The 18,414-nt window shown below is 62.9% G+C and overlaps 1 protein-coding gene across 2 annotated transcripts; it reads left to right on the top strand.

Moving 5' to 3' along the window:
• The first annotated feature begins 1,152 nt into the window (after positions 1-1,152).
• FOXRED2 (FAD dependent oxidoreductase domain containing 2) lies at positions 1,153-16,275 on the top strand. Of its 2 annotated transcripts, XM_008257081.4 has the most exons (9): positions 1,153-2,247; positions 3,853-4,104; positions 4,221-4,490; positions 5,449-5,615; positions 7,945-8,110; positions 9,532-9,773; positions 10,507-10,677; positions 13,060-13,253; positions 13,381-16,275. In XM_008257081.4, the coding sequence occupies exons 1-9, from the start codon at positions 1,745-1,747 to the stop codon at positions 13,405-13,407; spliced, it is 1,992 nt and encodes a 663-aa protein (XP_008255303.3). In that variant the 5' UTR covers positions 1,153-1,744; the 3' UTR covers positions 13,408-16,275. The 2 variants fall into 2 exon arrangements, with proteins under 2 accessions (XP_008255303.3, XP_002711457.3); XM_002711411.5 differs by having other exon boundaries at positions 13,060-16,275.
• The last annotated feature ends 2,139 nt before the right edge of the window (positions 16,276-18,414 follow it).

Genomic DNA, 18,414 nt, shown 5'->3' with positions numbered 1-18,414 from the left:
TGGCCCCTCCAATGCTGTAGAAAACAAGGGGGGGGGGGCGCTGGCATCCCATATGGGTGCTGGTTTGAGTCCCAGCTGCTCCACTTCCCATCCAGCTCTCTGCTGTGGCCTGGGGAAGCAGTGGAAGATGTCCCAAGCGTGTGGGAGACCTGGAGGAGGCTCCTGGCTCCGGATCAGCTCACTCCAGCCACTGCAGCCATCTGGGGAGCGAACCAGCGGATGGAAGACCTCTCTGCGACTGCCTTTCAAATCAAATCTCTTAAAAAGGGACTCCTTATGTACGATATAAGCCTCAGAAAGCCAGCAGGGGAATGATGCTGGAAGGAGCACGCGGTGCTTGGGAGTATCCAGTGTCAAGTGTTTTCAAAAAAATAAAAATTGGTGTGGCAGGTGCTGTGGGTTTCAAGGCTGCGTCGGCATTCACCGCGTTGGACCTCGCCAGCCCATGGCCCAACCCGACGGGACTGAGGGAGCCCCAGGCAGGTGGGAGTGACGCAAGCCTTCTCAGGCAGGCGTGGGACTCCCCCCACCCAGTGAGGCCCCCACGCGTGTTCAGCCCGGGCTGACGGGGGAGCCGCTGCCCGGAGAGGTCAGGCCTCCCCTCGGTGAAGCCCGGGGCGCACAGAGTCCTCGGGCAGGCTTCCCTCACGGGCCCGCACCCCATGCTGCCGCCGCCGGGTCCGCTTTCTCCGCGCACGTTCCCAGGGTGTTCCCCCCGTAGCTGTGGGGGCTTCCGCAAGCCCCGTGCACCCCGGCCTGGCCGGCGTCGGATCCGGTCCCCCGTAGCTGTGGGGGCTTCCGCAAGCCCCGTGCACCCCGGCCTGGCCGGCGTCGGATCCGGTCCCCCGTGCGTGCGTGGCCGTCGGTCCCGCAAGGCCGGGCAGGCCGCCTGGCGCCCATCCTGGATGCGCAAATGGGGACGGCAGCGCGGGGCTCGTCTCCAAACCGCACGTGCTTCCATCCCCTCCCTCGCACGTGCGCGGCGCGGCTCTAAAGCCAACAGCCCCGTCCCGCGCCGGTTTTCTCAAGCAGACCCCCCGGCGGGCCCGCGCCCGCCACCTGCGCGAGCCCCGAGTGCCCGCGCTCCCGGCGTGCAGCGCGCCGCGCACGTGACCCCGCCCACTGCCCTGCGCCCGGCGGGAGGGGCGTGGCCGCCGCAGCGGCGCGAGCGATTCGGGGCGGACTCCGCGGACTGAGGGCTGGCCGTCGGAGCGGCCAGGAGGAGGGTCTCGCTCTGCCGGGGTCGGGGTGGGGTCGACCGGACGGGAACAAGTGGGAGCTGCGGGTGTGGGTACCGCGCAGGCGCAGGCAGCCGGATCCCGGAGCGCGCGGGCAGGAGGGCGGCAGGTGTGCCGGGGCATCCGTGGCGTGGCCCAGGAGGCGGGGGCGCGCCGCACCTGTCCGGGGGCGGGGCCCACGCAGGCCACGCCTCCATCAGGCTTCGCGGGAGGGCCGTGGAAAGTAGGGACGGCTCCCTGGGGGTGATGGGCGCGCCCTCCAGTTGGGGTGCAGTGGAGGGAGCAGGCAGCCCTGCCCAGGGTCGCGGTTCCCATGGCAACCAGAAGGGGGCTGGCGGCCCTGGGAGAGGAGGCCGTGGCGGGGATGAGCGGTAGGGGTTCGAGACCCGTGCCGGGAGCCCCGTGCTCCGGTCAGGGCAAATGAGCCCCGAAGGCGCAGGGCTCCAGCGCTGGCCGTGGTCCGAGTCACAGTGAGAGCTCAGGCGGGTTCCCAGTGAGCCTGCAGAATGTGGGGCTCCCCGGGGCTGCTGCTGACCCTCGCGCTGCACCCGGCGCTCGCCGTGGCCCCGGCCCGGGACTACTGCGTGCTGGGCGCCGGGCCCGCGGGCCTGCAGATGGCTTACTTCCTGCAGCGGGCCGGCAGGGACTACACGGTGCTCGAGCGCGCCCCGGGCCCGGGCAGCTTCTTCGCGCGCTACCCGCGGCACCGCAAGCTCATCAGCATCAACAAGCGCTACACGGGCAGGAGCAACGCCGAGTTCAACCTCCGCCACGACTGGAACTCCCTGCTCAGCCACGACCCGCGGCTGCTCTTCAAGCACTACTCGGCCGCCTACTTCCCCGACGCCGGCGACATGCAGCGCTACCTGGGCGACTTCGCGGGCAGGCTGGGGCTCCGCGTGCAGTACAACACGACCGTCCTGCACGTCGCCCTGGACAAGGACCGGCGGGCCTGGAACGGCCACTACTTCGTCCTGACTGACCACAAGGGCCAGGTGTACCGGTGCAGGTAAGGAGCCCGCGCCCTAGCACCTGCAGGAGCTGGGATTTCAGACCGGAGTGGGAGTGAGACACCCCCCTCCCCAGCCCAGCCCAGCCGCCAAGCAGGGGGCCTCCGGCGATGAGTTTCTGCTTCCTTTGGTGGCCAGGCCCTAGACGTGTGCAGCCTTCACAAGGAACCCCCGGGAAGGCTCGCCAGTCCCCATTTCTCTGTGGAGAGGGGAGGCGCTGAGGAGGGGAGTGACTGGCGCTCTGGCACCCGGTGGCTGCGGGCCCCACTGTGGCTCCAGCTGCAGCCTCCCCTCCTGACCCTGACCTCCTCCCCGGGCCGCAGGCAGGGCTTGGCCAGTGTTCATCAGATACCTTGCTGCTCGCCTGCTCCAAGGGGGCAACTCAGCACGGTGGACAAGGGTCAGAGAACAGGGACCAGTGGGGGTGGCCTGAGCCTGTGCCCCGTACAGGCAGATAGAGGGAGAGAGAGATCTGCTGGGGGCTGGCTCACTCCTGGGCCAAAGCCAGGAGTCCAGACCTCAAGCCCGGTCTCCCACATGGGCAACAGGAACCTAAATACTTGTGCCTCCACCTGCTGCCTCCCAGGGCGCACATTAGCAGGAAGCTGGCATCGGAGGGAGCCGGGACTCAACCCCAGGCCCCCTGAGATGCAGGCCTCCCTGTCGCTCCCCCTCTTCGTGGAGGAACGACACAGGACCCTGCGCTGTTCTTTCGTCTGCTCGGCCCTCCCCGGGTTTGCTGCTGGTTCTTCCCGGGTTGGCTACTATCCCTTCCACCTCCGTGGAAGGGCAGTTCCCCCCGGCCACATTCCCCACTTCCGCAGGGGAGCGGCACACCGCCGGCCGGCTCTTCTCGGGGGCTGCACAGGTGTTCCTTCAGCTAGATGTTCCCCTTAGATGTTCCTGGTGAATGCCGTCTCTCTCCTCCTTTATAGTCCTCCTCTGCCAATCCCAACTCGGCTGCCCACACGCCGAGTACACTGCTCTCCTCCAATCAGGAGCAAGTCCTACAGTTTATTGGTTGAACTGGAGGCAGCTGTGTAGAAGCTGTTTACTTCTCTCCCAGCGCCATATTGTGGGAGAGCAGATGCATAGAATAAGTCCTAATTCCAGTAACTCAGTCCAGTCCGGGCTGCTCCCCACACCTCCCAAGCGGCATCCTAACCACGGTGCCGAAAGCTCACCCCCAGTTGGGTTTTTACAGTCTGGCCTGGCTGCCCCCGGGGACTGGGGTCTGCCAGGCCGAGTTGGGGAGGTTTTGGGGGGTGAACGAGGTGATGCCAAGCTCCCCCAGCACGGGGGGCCTCGGCCAGGCACACCAGAAGGGGACGCGGAGCACCGGCTGCATTCCTCGCCTTGGGCAGACGCTTGGCCTGGCGCCGCGTGCCCAGCCAGGTGCAGCACTCCCTTTCCCCTTGCATCACCGCCTGCCCCCTGGTGGCTGTGATCCCAGAAGGGTGTTAAGGGGAGGGATTCACCAGCCACCCGGATAGGCCTGTGAATGAATGAATGAGTGAATGAGTGATGTCCTCCTGTTTTCCTTGGGGAGCACCAGCGGGTGAGGCAGGTGCCTCCAGAGGGTGACCCCGTGTCCCCGCCGGCAGAGTCCTTCTCGTAGCCACCGGGCTGTCCGTCCCCAACCGCGTTGACTTCCCCGGCTCTGAGCACCTGGAGGGTTACGAGTCGGTGTCGGTGGACCCCGAGGACTTTGTGGGCCAGAACGTGCTGATCCTGGGCCGTGGGAACGCGGCCTTCGAGACCGCCGAGAACATCCTGGGCGTCACCAACTTCATCCACATGCTGAGCCGCTCCCGCGTGCGGCTCTCCTGGGCCACGCACTACGTGGGGGACCTCAGGTGAGCCCCGCCCCGCCGGCGTCTGCCGCTGCCCGCAGGCCCAGCGCCCCCTCCCTCGCCCTCGCCGCCCTCCTCTGAGGCCCGCTCCCCTCTCCCCGCCTCCTCGTGTGCCCCAGAGCCATCAACAACGGCCTGCTGGACACCTACCAGCTCAAGTCCCTGGACGGGCTGCTGGAGTCGGACCTGACGGACCTGGCCATCCTGAAGGACCGCGAGGGCAAGTTCCACGTGACCCTGAAGTTCTTCGTGGAGGAAGCCGGCACCAACCAGAGCGCCGACGCCGTCACCCTCCCCCAGGACGACAGCGACAACTTTGCCATGCGGGTGGCCTACGACCGGGTCATCCGCTGCCTGGGCTGGAATTTCGACTTCTCCATTTTCAACGAGTGAGTCCTGCAGGGGGTGGCGCCGCGGTGGTGGCCACCCCTTCTGCCCACTCCAGGGGGGACAGGGTGGCCGCTCAGCGGGTGGCAGCAGGACAGAGAGGGGCTCCTGCCCACTGCTGCTCCCGGGGGCCCTGAGGCCCTCCGTCCTGGAGCAGCTGCAAGTCCTCATCTGCTCTGTGAGCTTCCAACAGCTTCCATACATCAGATGTATTTATTTATTTGAAAGGCAGAGTTAGAGAGGCAGAGAGAGAGAGAGAGAGGTCTTCCATCTGTTGGTTTACTCCCCAGTTGGCCACAACGGCTGGAGCTGCGCCAATCCAAAGCTGGGAGCCAGGAGCTTCTTCCAGGTCTCCCACGCAGGTGCAAGGACCCAAGGACTTGGGCCATCTTCCACTGCTTTCCCAGGCCATGGCAGAGAGCTGGATCAGAAGTGGAGCAGCCGGGTCTGGAACCGGCACCCATATGGGATGCGGGCACTGCTTCGCCACAGTGCTGGTCCCAGTTTCTTCATTTCTAAACTGGGGACAATCATGTCTCTTTCACAGGGCTATGTGAGTAATTGAAAAGAAAGTGTTTGGCTTCCACTATTCACTGAGTAAAATAGTAGTTGCTAAAATCACATACGATTGTATTTTGCTTAATGGAGCCTGGTATTTGACTGCCCAGTACCAAGTGAGGCTTGGTACCAGTGCTGCCATCCGAGTCCCTCACTTGCCTTTGGCCAGGACAAGGAGAAGCCAGTGGCCAGGACACGGCGGAACTAAGACTTCCTCGCAAGCCCAGCCATGGCTCCGTCCTGCCGTGACCTTACATACCTAAGCCCCAGCCCCTTTGGGTGCTGGATGAAGGTGACTGTGCCACCTGCTGGGGCAGGTGAGGGGAGAGGAGTTGACGATGCACTTGGTGACCGCAGGGCAGCTGTGAGACGCGCGGCCTCTTAGCCCCGTCTCGCTTCCAGGTCCCTGAGACTGTCCTCGGGGAGCGAGTTCAGCAGGAAGTACCCCCTGATCAGAGCCAGCTACGAGGCCAAAGGCAGCCGGGGTCTCTTCGTCCTGGGCACCGCCAGCCACTCGGTAGACTACCGGAAGTCAGCGGGGGGCTTCATCCACGGATTCCGGTACACAGGTGAGCCGGCGGTGAGGGCCGCTGACCCCACGTGGAACCACGCGTGTTCTCCCCGGACCCCCAAACACTGCTGAGTTCCCGAAGTGTCAGGGATTGCTCGCCAGTGGTTGGCGGGTGTGAGTTCGCTGTGTGTGCCAGGTGACGGCAGTGTTCGTGGCCTGAGCGTTTGCCTGGCTAAGTTCCGGGCGAAGTGTGAAAGTAGCGACGCCTGCAGGGACACGCGCGGCGGGCTGTGCCTGGAGAGGGGCTGGGCCCGCGCACAGGACCTGCCTGCACCTCGCTCATCTTTCAGTCGAGGAAGTCCCGAGGGACAGAGGCAGGCCGGGAGGCAGAGGAGGGCGACAGAAGATGGAGATGGGACCCGGATGGGCTGGAAGCCATGTCCCCTCCCCTCCGAGGTCCGCACCTCATCTCCATCCGAGCTGGGGCCTCCCCCCTCTCCTGGCTGCCTTCCTGCCACTGGTCCCTGTTTCTGCCCAGCCCCCGTGGCTCCTGCCACAGCCGCTGTCTGGAAACAAATCTCTCACCTCCTCTGCTCACGCTACCTCAGCAGCTTCCGTTCCCCTGGGCAAGGCCGGCTCCTCGCAGGCATTGCCAGCTTGGCATGGGCTGGGGCTGGTCAGACTCCCTGCCCCGCCCCCTTCCCCTCCCCCTCTTCCCCCCCCCCCATGCAAACCCTGCTTTCCAAAGCGTGTCAGGTGTGCTCAAGACCTTACCGCGTGTGTATGTCACCTCCTTTGTCCGGGGCACCCTCCCACCCTCTCCAGCTGTGCCCTCCAAGCCTGTCACCAGCCTTGGCTTCCTCCTGTTGCCTCCAGGGAGGCTGAGCATCTTCTCCTGCCGTTAGTGGCCCACCGGGCGCCCTCCCTGTGAGCCGCCTGCCTTCAGGGGGCTTGGGGGTGGGGAGATCCGGCCCCTGTGTGCATGGCAGCCCCAGGCATTCAGAAAGCCCTCTCCCCGTGTTCTGGGCGGCAGCACACAGAGCGTCTCTCAGCAGACCGGGCTTGGGCTGGGAAAGAGGAAGCAGACTTCCCACGTGTGGGGTTCTGTAGGAGCAGGGGCCGCGAGGCAGGGGGACTTCCGAGGAAGGCCGTGTGGCTGGTTTGCCGTCCCGGGGCGAGCTGTGGGCGGGCGGGCCTGGCCTGCGCCCCGGCTCCCTGTTTGTGAGCCTGCTTCCATGCGAGGGGCAGGATTGCAACGTGAGTGGCTCACAAAGCCGGGGCCAGGCAGGGCCCTCGGAAAGCTCAGGAGAAAGCTATGCGTGCTTTTCAGCCACGCTGGCATCAAATAAATATCCCTTTCTGATTTTTACTTGCACGTTTTATTTATCTGAGAGACACAGACACCACTGGCTCCCTTCCCAAAAGCCTGGGAAGCAGGAGCTCATCCGGGTCTCCCACGTAGGTGCCGGGGACAGACCCCTTGAGCATGCCCTGCTGCCTCCAGGGTGCACCTTAGCAGGAGGCTGGGGTGGGGAGACCCAGGCCTCCGGTGTGGGGTGCCCGTCTCCCAAGTCGTGTCCTAACTGCCCTGCCAAATGCCCGCCCCTATGCTTGCCTCTTTTTTTTTAAGATTTATTTATTTATTTGAAACTCAGACACGCTTCCATCCACTGGTTCACTCCCCAAATGGCTGCAGTGGCCGGCTACGAGCCTGGAACTCCATCCAGGCCTCCCACGTGGGTGCAGGGGACCCAAGCACTTGCACCATCTTCCGCAGCTCTCCTGGGTGCAGGAGCAGGGAGCTGGATCGGAAGTGGAGCAGCTGGGGTGTGAACCAGCGCCCATATGGGATGCCGGCATCTCAGGCGGAGGCTTAACCTGCTTCTCCATAGCACCAGCCCCTAAATTATCTCTTAATTGCATTTTTTTTTAAGGATTTTCTTTCTTTATTTGAGAGGTAGAGTTACAGACAGAGAGAGGGAGAGACAGAGAGAGAGGTCTTCCATCTGCTGGTCCACTCCCCAGCTGGCCGCAACAGCCAGAGCTGCGCTGATCCGAAGCCAGGAGCCAGGAGCTTCTTCCAGGTCTCCCATGTGGGTGCAGGGGCCCAAGCACTTGGGCCGTCTTCTGCTGCTTCCCCAGGCCATAGCGGAGAGCTGGATCAGAAGAGGAGCAGCCAGGACTTGAACCGGTGCCCTTCAGTTACATTTTTGCACACCCTGTTTGAAGCACTCTCACCTTCATCCTTTGGCCCTTTCTGGCCCCCTGCTCTGAGGGCGTCTGCCTGAGCAGAGTAAGCAGGCGCGTGCTGGTTTGGGAGAAGCTGAGGGCCCGTGAGGAGCAAAGGTCGGCTCTGAGCTGCAGCCTCCCCGCCCCCGTCCTTGCAGTGCGCGCCGTGCACCGGCTCCTGGAGCAGCGCCACCACGGGGTCGCCTGGCCTGCCACCCAGCACCCCATCACGCAGCTGACCAGCTCCGTGCTCCGGCGCGTGAACGAGGCATCGGGGCTGTACCAGATGTTCGGGGTGCTGGCTGACGTCATCCTGGTGCAGGAGTGAGTAGCCCGCCCCGCCCTGCCCCGCCCTGCCCCGCCCCGCCGCGTCTACTCCTGCTCCAGATGTGGAACAGCCCAGTTGTTCCTTCTGGGGGGGGGGGGGGCGGGGTGCAGTGCCACGCAGTCTGCAGACAGCGTCCTTACTGCTTTCTTGCTGTGTGACCCTGGACAGCTTAGTGAGCCTCTCTGAGCCATTCTCACTTGGTCTGCAAAATGAGAACAATAAGCCCGCCTTGCAGTGTTGAAGGAGAGGACGAGCGCTTGGCACCAGTAGCGGAGCAGTGAGGGAGGCCCTTAGGGAGCGCCCGGGGAGGGTTCGAGCCCCCTCGGGCCAGCACCAGCTCGGTCCTGATGCTTATCAACCCAGCGATAATGACAGCACGCAGGACAGACCATGCAGAGGGCACAGTGCCCAGCCCCAGGGCAGAAGGGCTGGAGGCAGAGACCCGCGAGGACCCCGGGCAGAGCAGGCTCCTTGGAGCGGAGGGAACAGCCTGACCCCAAGGCAGCGAGGGCCGCGGCTCGCGCAGTCCAGGGACCTGTGGGAAGCGCAGCGGGGCTCGGCATGCAGGCCGTGCCTCGTCACAAGGGCCTCCAGCCTGGGCGGGTCCGTGGCAGCCCACCCTCACCAGACGCCCCGCATCTGCCACCTGCTCTCATGCACCACCCTCGCCCCTGCGGCCGGGGGTCCTTCTCACCGTAGTAGCCAGAGAGGCGCTTTGAAATCCCGGGTCTCGCTGACGGCGCCCTGCTCAGCGCTGTGCAGGCGGAACCCTGAGTGTGATGGTGCGCACACAGCCCCTCTCCCCACGCCGGCCCCAGCGGTGCCTCCCGAGGGGCTTCCTGCGTCCCCAGCCTGCCCCCTCCTGGCCCAGACCCCCACTCAGGCTGTACAGCTTTCTGCCGCACGCGTGGGGGAGAGCCCAGGTGTCACAGAACAGGCGCATGCGTGGGGGACAGCCCAGGTGTCACAGAACAGGCGCACGCGTGGGGGGGAGCCCAGGTGTCACAGAACAGGCGCATGCGTGGGGGACAGCCCAGGTGTCACAGAACAGGCGCATGCATGGGGGACAGCCCAGGTGTCACAGAACAGGCGCATGCGTGGGGGGGAGCCCAGGTGTCACAGAACAGGCGCATGCATGGGGGACAGCCCAGGTGTCACAGAACAGGCGCACGCGTGGGGGACAGCCCAGGTGTCACAGAACAGGCGCACGCGTGGGGGGGAGCCCAGGTGTCACAGAACAGGCGCATGCGTGGGGGACAGCCCAGGTGTCACAGAACAGGCGCATGCGCCGCCTGGAGCCCCTCTGAGGCTGCGCATCTGGGAGGGAGGGACGCTGTGTGCCCGCACCGCACGCACGCACGCACGCACGGGCTCTGCACGGCCACGGCTGAGCCCCCTGGGCCGCTTCCCCCTCTAGGAACGCCACGGCGTTTGAGTACCTGGAGGAGTTCCCCACGCAGATGCTGGCCCAGCTGGAGAGCCTGACGGGCAGGCGGGCGCGACACGGGCTCTTCGTGGTCCACATGGAGTACGGCAGGAACTTCTCTGGCCCCGAGAAGGACGTGTTCTTCTACGACCGCTCCGTGGGGCACACGGAGGACGCCTGGCAGTCCAACTTCCTCCACCCCGTCATCTACTACTACCGGCACCTCCCCACCGGTGAGCGGGGGGCTCTGCCTGCTGGCTGGGGCTGCTGGGGGCTTCTGGGGACGAGGAGTGCCGGGAATCCCGGTGTCATGGCCTCCTGTGGTGGGGACGGTGGCCCGGGCCCCGTTGCCGGACGGCACAGAGCTGGGGAACACAGAACCGAGAAGCTGGGTGGGAGCCCCCGGGCTGTCCTGTCACTGTGTCTCTTGGGTCCATGACAGCCTCTCTGAGCCTCAGCTGTAACATGGGTAACTGTGGTGGCTGCTGAGAGACGAAGGCCGGGGACAGGACCGGACTTCAGAGCTGGCAGGGCTGCGGGGGAGGGGGTGGTCTCGGGGTGGGGGGGCTCCCCTGGGAGTGGGGGCACCAACAGATGCAGGTGCCCTGCCAGCGTCAGGTTGCCCGTGCAGAGGTCATCCCGGCTGGCTCAGAGGCCATCTGACTGGGACAAGAGGGTGCCCACACCAGGCAGGAAGCCGGGCGCGACCAGCTCTCAGACGCCTCGTGCCGGGCCCGAGCCTTCGGCCAGGGAGGCCGGCTGCACGCAGCCACGGTAGAGCCCGGTCATGTGGTTCGTGTTGGTAGTGACCTCAACCGCAAGGGACAAGTCCAGTTCCTCTTCCTCACGTCAGCCTCCCAACTAGCGGATGGTGTTGCTGCCCACAGCCCGGGCGGGGCCGGGGGGCGTCAGGTGTGCAGGAGCCGCCCCGGTGGCCCCAGGACACGCTCCCTGTGCCCCCCACAGAGCAGGAGGTGAGGTTCCGCCCCGCGCAGTGGCCCCTGCCACGGCCCACGGCCATCCACCACATCGTGGAGGACTTCCTGACCGACTGGACCGCCCCCGTCGGCCACGTGCTGCCTCTCAGGCGCTTCCTGGAGAACTGCTTGGGCACGGATCTGCGAAGCTTCTATGCAGGTAGTGAAGTCCCCAGAGGACATAGAGACTGAGCCGGGGGCCGGAGGAAGACCGCTGAGCCCGAGCCCCGAGCCCGAGCCCCATCGCAGTTCGGGGCCCGTTTCCAGACGTCCGAGCCCACCTGCTGTTCCCTGCGGGGTGGCGGGTGAGGTGTGCACACTCGGCCCCGGGGAGCCCGTGCCCTGACGCCCAACAGTGGTCTCTCTTGGAGAATGAAGGAAACCGAAACGCACAACCACTGCTGGGCCCCTCGGGAGCCGAGAGCCTGGCGGGGTGGTTTTTTTAAACATTTATTATTTCGTTACTTGAAATGCAGAGACAGGGAGATCCTCCATCCTCTGTTTTACCCCCAAATGGCTGCAACAGCCAGAGCTGGGCAAGGCCAAAGCCAGGAGCCAGCAACTCCACCCTGGTCTCCCATGTGGGCGGCCGGGACCCGGACACTTGGGCTGTCTTGGCTGCTTTCCCAGCCCCATCAGCAGGAAGTTGAATCGGAAGCTGAGCAGGTGGGACTCGAGCCGGTGCTCTGATAATGGATGCCTGTGTGGCAAGCAGGGCCCCACACCGCCAGAACCCTGGGTGTTCACTGAGCAGCCCTCGGCCTGCTGCCACTGCCCCAGGCTGGGAGGTCGGACTGGAGGCAGATGAAGCTTGCCCGGCGGTGGGCCAACAAGCAGGCGCAGAGCAGCCACGGGAGGAGACAGGAAGGAGGCACCTGGGCCCTGGGAGGGTGCGGAGAAAGTGCCCTCTGCAGCTCCAGCTGCACCGCGTGGGGCCGGACTCCACGCTGGGATCTGAGGAAGTCCCAGAAGGCAACGCAAGTCTCGTCATGAGAACTAGCTGTAGAAGTAGGCCTTGGGATGGGTGCTGTGGCTCAGCGGGTGAAGCTGCCTCTTGGGACAGCCGCATCCCGTGTCAGAGCGCCCTCTGACCCGGCGCCCTGCGGATGCACCTGGGAAGGCAGCAGAGGATGGCCCGAGTGCTCAGGCCCCTGCCACCCCCAGGGGAGACCTGTGGCTTCCGCCTGGACAAGCCCCGGCTACTGCGGGCATCTGTGGGGGAGCCAGCGGATGCCATGATGTGCGGGGGCCATCTGTTGGGAGGGCGGACTCTCCCAGGCCAGGGCGGCACCAGTGGCAGCGTCTAGCCGGCAGGTCAGGCAGACACAGGGCCCGTAACTCGGCGTGGGGCACGCTCCCTCGCACCGCTGGCATTTCCGGCCGTTCCTGGAGCCGTGACTGGCAGTCAGGCGTTTTGGAGCTGTGGACCCGAGACCTCTGGCGTCACTTCTGCCTAAGTGTGTGTCAAGGTGGATGGTTTGCAGGCTGCTTCTGCCTCGCAGCTGCTTAGCTCTGGTTCTGTAAATTAACTCTGAGCCTCACTTAGGGGAGGGGCAAAAAGCCCATGGAAACTATGCATAGATGTCCAAACTTTTTTACACCAGAATGAACTCATCTTTAAAAAAAAATTTTTTTTTTTGAAAGACAGAGACTGAGAGGTAGACAGGGATCTTCCATCCACTGATGGACTCCCAAATGCCTACAACAGCGGGGGCTGGGCCAAGCCACAGTCAGGAGCCGGGAGCTCCATCCGGGTCTCCCCTGTGGGTTGCAGGTACGGGAGGACTTGAGCCATCACCTGCTGGTCCCTGGGGTGTAGATTCGCAGGCAGCTGGAGTGAGGAGCTGAGCTGGGACTGGAGCCCCAGTCACCCTGATGTGAGATGCGGGCATCACAAACAGCATTGGAACCCCACACCAAGGCCCGCCCCTGCGTCTTTTAAACAAAAGTCACGTGACTACGTGGCTAAAGTTGGTTTCCCAGCCCCGTGAGGAAGTGTGACCCACTCTGTGGTTCCTCGTATTGGTTTCTCTCTTCCGGTCGCTCCTTTCGGTTCTTTCTTTCTAAACAACAAGCGGCCACAGCCATTTGCGATGGACCAGCCCAGACGTGCGTGTGCACCTGCCTCCGCTGTGCCGTGTGCATCGCCTCTGCCCCCACGGGTTCAGAATGAACTTGGCACCCGATGTTTGCAACTCAGATGCCGCAGACGGCAACAAGTCTGCCCGCGGCGCTGAGCTCGGAATGGGACTGACCAGAGTCCCCCCAACCCCCCGCGGGCCAGCTCCCAGCCCCCCCCCCCCGGCTCGGCCTGCTCCCTGGGGATCATTTCTCGTGGTCTGCTCTCATTCTGGAGCCCTGTTTTTCCAAAATGTTGAGGCAGCTTCCTGTTTCTGGAGCCCTGTGGAGGTGCACGACCCGTGGCCTGAGGTCAGGCACGAGACACCTGGAGAGGAGAGGGCTGGAGGGGCCTGGCTGGGGGCCTGGGGGCCCCGCCCCGCAGCCCAGCCTCACGAAACCCTCTCTCTCTGCTTTTGCGTAGAGTCCTGTTTCCTGTTCGCCCTAACGCGCCAGAAGCTGCCCCCCTTCTGCCGGCAGGGGTACTTGAGAAAGCAGGGGCTCGTGAGCACCGAGAGCCTCCGGCGGCACGGAGTGGAGAGCGGGCTGATGCAGGACCACGCGGCCGCCGGCCAGCACCTGAGGGACCGCGGACAGCAGCCCGGCGACCGCGGGCCAGTAGGTCACCCCCCAGCTGCAGGGATGCTGGCCCAGTCCCTCAACAGCGACAAGGAGGAGCTCTGACTGTCCCCCCCTGGCCCTGGGCGCGGCGGCCACACCCACAGTCAACCCTCTCTCCCTTCAGCTTCCCACGCCGCCCACCGAGGTGTGATTGCTGACGACCACGCCTACCTTGAAGGCCACGCCCACCTCACTGCACCTGCACCAAGCAGCCTGCAGGGCTGAGATGTGGCCGCGCACCCGGCTCCCCTCCTCAGAAGGGTTCCCGGCAGGCACTTGAACCAGGGCTCCACTCTCCAAGACGGCCATCACGGGCAGACGGCCTTGTTGCCCCCGACGCCTGCCGCAGACGCGGCTCTGAGGTGCCAGGAGTGCCTGCCGGGTCACCCGCTTTCCGCTCACTGCCTCGCCCTCCTGAAATCTGTGGTCTCAGCAGGGCCTGCCCTTAGCTACGGCACCCGGGGGCAGCGCGGCTGTCATGGGGTGGGCATGGGATAGCTCCCTGCAAGGCCACCTCCACCCAGCACCGTTCTCCCTGAGCTGCGAGCTCAGAGCTGCACCCCCGCCTCCCCCAGCCTCTGCGGCTCCTCCGGCATCCTGCTCCCCGCCCTTTCCCCACACTCTGCCGTCCTGAGCCAGGCCTTGCCCCCGGCCCGCCCTGTCCAGCGCCGTCCCACTGCCTTTCCCGGTGAGCACCCTGTGTGCTGGCCGGGGTGAGGAGTCACTGGCTGGTGTTTTTGTACCATTTCGATGGTGAACTTGGACCTGGTGCCCTTGGCTGCCCCGCCCCTGCTTGTGCCGTCTTGCAGCAGGCATCTCAGTCTCGTTTGTGCGTTTGGGCACTGGACGGTCAGGGTCACGGTGACCTCCCAGAGCCGCCTCTGGGTCTCCCTAGCACTTCCTGTGTGCACTGGGAATTCCAGGGTCTCGGGCAGGCCCTCCAGCTCCCAAGCTCCATCCTGGGGACATCCCCTCCACTTCCTCCTCACGCCCCAGGCCCCACACCCCGCCCTCAGCAGCCTCTCCCGGCAGCCGTTGTCTGCAGCACCTCCAGACCTGGGTAAGGTGCGCAGGGCTGCGGCTCCCTCCAGGATCCCCGCACCAGGTGCACCTTGTAGGGAAACAAATTGTATCCAAATTGTATCCTGTTATGCCCCACCGCACACACACACTTTTCCAAAGCATCTCCTAGTGAGGCCTCTGCCCACCACTTCAAGCCCTCCAACCTGGCGGCTGAAGGCTGGCCGAGACCCTGTGGTTTACGATGCCTGTGCGGGTGGTCCTGCCGCCCTTGGCCTCCTCTGCCAAGCCCCGGTCCCATTGGGTCCCAGCCTGGTGTGGAGAAAAGACCTGACCCCGACCTTGATCCGTGAGTTGGACCCCGGCCCCGTTCCTCTGTGTGTAAACTAATAGGCGGTGTCTAAAAACTCCCTGTTCCCGTGAAGGTCACTGCCGCGTTAGCCAAGTTCCCACCAAGGCCATCCCTCCGGGCAGCCTCCCTCCCCGTTTTTCTGCCCTGACCTCCAGTGCCTGGGGCTTTGAGCCGCCTCCTGCTGTGCTGATTCTGTTCCCTGGGCAGCGTTAGTGCCTCCCCTCCTCTGCCAAGCCTGGGCTGGCCCTGAGCATCGAGCACCGCTCATTCCCCGAGGCTGGACCTGACAGAGGCCCGACTTCAGTCATTCCTCCTCCCCTCAGCTTTGCGGAGTTTCTGGTGCAAGACAGACAGGCTGCACACTGGGGGGATAGTGGTCCAGAAGTAGGGCCTCCCCTGGGCCTGTCCCAAGTGACCAACAGTGGGAAGGACTGGCAGGAAGGTGCTGTGAGATTGCACCGTGCGCAAAGAAGCTGGGAAAAGAGAAGCATCATTTTGGACCCTGTTCCAGGCCACAGAATGAACTCTCGGAAGTCATTGGAAGCCACATGGACGCCGAGGCTGAGGAGGGGCCCCGGAGCCCAAGGGAGGACTTGGCAAGCTTCCACACACCTACTGTGTGCCTACTGTACTGGGTGCAGGCTTAGCCTTTACGGGTGTGCCCACCTGCCCCAACGTAATTAGCGTGACTGATGGGATGATTTCAGTGAAGATGATGGCTTCAAACCCGCGCGGATGAAAGAACTGATCATGCAGAGTGGCTGAGCTGGCTAAGCTGCCCCTGGGGTGTCTCGTCTGGTGTCGGAGGGCCTGGGAGGCAGCCCCGCCTCTGCTTCTGCTCGGGCTTCCTGCTGTGCTCACCCTGGGGGGCGGCATGTGATGGCTCAAGGCCTCGGGCCCCTCCACTCAAGAGGAGACCCGGATGGAGTTCCTGGCTCCCTGCTTCAGCATTTGAGGAGCGAACCAGCGGATGGAAGACTCTCTCTCTCTCACTTCGCCTTTCAGATACGTGTAAATAAATAAATGGAACTTATGACGTGCAGGTGCTTTTTTAAGAACTGCAGATGGTAAGTGAAGAACAGCTGTCCCTGATGGACTGGGGCTGCATGTGGGGGAAACTTACCTGAAAGCAGGATACGAAATCGTTCTCGCCACTACTTGGACTAACTGCAGCTGTGTGAAAACAGGAACCCGGGACCGGCACTGTGGCATGGCGGGTAAAGCCGCTGCCTGCAGTGCCCGCATCCCATATGGGCTCTGGTTCAAGTCCCAGCTGCTCCACTTCCCATCCAGCTCTCTGCTATGGCCTGGGAAAGCAGTAGAGGATGCCCCAAGTCCTTGGGCCCCTGCACCCACGTGGGAGACCCGGAAGAAGCTCCTGGCTTCGGATCGGCACAGCTCCAGCTGTTGCAGCAAATTGGGGAGTGAACCAGCAGATGGAAGACCTTTCTCTCTGCCTCTGCCTCTCTGTAACTCTTTCAAATAAATAAATAAATCTTTAAAGGAAAAAAAAATAGGAAACAAACCATATTCAGGGAAAACTGGAAATGTCACAAAATATCCACAGTGATTGTTTCATTTGAATCATCTTGTTGAAATCTGGTTATTCTGTATGGTACAATAAATACATTTACTTTTTAAACATAATCTCTGTCAAATGCAACGTCTCTGGAGGCGCGTGGACCAGGGAGCCCTGCGCAGAAGCTGCGCTCTGATTCCTTGGTGCCCAGCCATTGTCCCCACCCAGGTCACCATGCCCTCCCCGCACCAGGCAGCCACAGACACTGGCTGAAGGAGGGGAACTTAAGCTGCATGTGTGCTTCTCATAGTCGCACTGATAGGCCCAGCACAACCGAGGTTTCTGGAAGAGTCCTCCCTCTCAAGTGATAGAAAGCAGAAGGTGAAAATCCTCATTTTTGTGTAAACCTCCTGGGTGCGCTCTCCAATGCGTCACAGAGTCCAAACTTCCCTTCACCTGATAAGAGTCGGAGTGTCCCGGGGCTGGTGTCGTGGCACAGTAGGTTAATCCTCCGCCTGTGGTGCCGGCATCTCATGTGGGCGCCGGTTCATGTCCCAGCTGCTGCTCTTCCAATCCAGCTCCCTGCTATGGCCTGCGAAAGCAGTGGAAGACGGCCCAAGTCCTTGGGCCCCTGCACCCGCATGGGAGACCCGGAAGAAACTCCTGGCTCCTGGCTTCAGATGGGCACAGCTCCGGCCGTTGCAGCCATCTGGGGAGTGAACCAATGGAAGGAAGACCTTTCTCTCTCTCTCTCTCCCTCTCACTGCGTGTAACTCTACCTCTCAAATAAATAAATAAAATATTAAAAAAAAAAAAAAAAGAGTCGGAGTCGGAGTGTCCCTAACGCCTCCCTGGAGATCAGCTCACCAGGAAGCAAACCTGTGTGCCTAGAACGAGATTCTGCGGGTGTTTGAAAGAGGCGTGCACAACGCTCTGACACCGCCCCCACAGGGGAGGAGCCTGGTGCTCCTCCTCCTGAGTGGGCTGGACAGGGGCTCACTTCTGAGCAACCAAGGCACAGGAAGGGATGGACTGTCAACCTGAAGGTGAGGTTATGGAAACACGGCTGGTCACCTGGGGAGACTGCTCTCTCTCCCCGGAGCCACACACCTGGGGGCCGCCCAGCCTTGCCCTCAAGGACTCCCAGGCAGCCTCTAGAAGGGCCCCTGTGGCAGGGACAGACCCGCCCAGCAGCCTTGAGGGGGACCCTGAGCCAGACCCTCCCAGCTAAGCTTTGAGATGAGGTTTGCTGGGCGACAGGGGAGCTTGTTACACAGCGATAGGTAGTAATGCAGGCGCTGCATAATCTACCTACGCTCACCCTCACTACAGGCACAGGAGGTGGATGTTCTACTCCCACTTTGCAGGTAAGAAGCCTGAGAGCCGGTACCCAGGAAGACGGGTGTGGTCCTTAGGAAATGCAGTCATCCCAGCCATCCTCTAGGTGGCAGTCATGCGCACCAGCATCTTATCCATCCCACCCACCCCAGGTGACAAGACATTCAGAGGCCAGGGGCCAATGTTGTGGCGTAGCCGGTTAAGCTGCCGCCTGCCATGCTGGCATCTCATATGAGCTTCCTGTTGGAGTCCCAGCTGCTCCACTTCCGATCCAGCTCCCTCCTTATGCACCTGGAAAGGCGACCGAGGGTGACCCAAGTGCTTGGTTTCCTGCCACCCGCATTTGGGGAGTGAACCAGCAGATGGAAGATCCCTCTCGCTCTGTCTCCCCTCCTCTCTAACTCTGCCTTTCAAATAAATGAATACATCTTTATAAAAAAAATTTAAGAGTCCAGGCAATTGCCAGATTTAGGAGTGTGTGGCTGCCACGAAAGTTACTGAAATGAATGCTGATTATGCAAAAGCCCCCCCCCCCCCCCCCCGCCAAGTTGAATCCAGCGCATCGGTGCAGGCATCCTGACACAGGCGGGGGCGGGGCTGGCCGAAGGTGGGACGGAGGACAGCCCCGGAGCCTGGGTTGCAGCCCTCCGCCAGCTTCGGCCACTGTCAGATGAGCCCTGAGAGCCACATTGGAAGTTTCCCTCAGAAGCGAGCCCCGGGCTGCGCCACCGCACTGCAGATGCTTCCTTAAAACTACGGTGAAAATGCTGACGCCATGGAGATTCTCGTCAGACTGCGGGCTTTAAAAAAGCATTTAATTCCATCTGGCAGCCCAGACAGAATGGAAATCTGCTACAAAGTGAAGTGCATGGGCAAATACAGGAGCTGTTTCAGCCCAAGTATTTAATGCAAGTGCATCACACAAGCAA

This window comes from Oryctolagus cuniculus, chromosome 11, assembly GCF_964237555.1.
Source record: "Oryctolagus cuniculus chromosome 11, mOryCun1.1, whole genome shotgun sequence".
NCBI classification, from domain to species: domain Eukaryota; kingdom Metazoa; phylum Chordata; class Mammalia; order Lagomorpha; family Leporidae; genus Oryctolagus; species Oryctolagus cuniculus.
This window is presented reverse-complemented; position numbering and strand designations above follow the sequence as displayed.

Excerpts from the sequence above, each read along its gene's own strand:
- FOXRED2 (XM_002711411.5), top strand. The coding sequence starts at position 1,745 with ATGTGGGGCTCCCCGGGGCTGCTGCTGACCCTCGCGCTGCACCCGGCG. Across the intron at positions 4,491-5,448 it reads GACTTCTCCATTTTCAACGA|GTCCCTGAGACTGTCCTCGG; the intron begins GTGAGTCCTGCA and ends TCTCGCTTCCAG. Across the intron at positions 5,616-7,944 it reads CCACGGATTCCGGTACACAG|TGCGCGCCGTGCACCGGCTC; the intron begins GTGAGCCGGCGG and ends CCGTCCTTGCAG.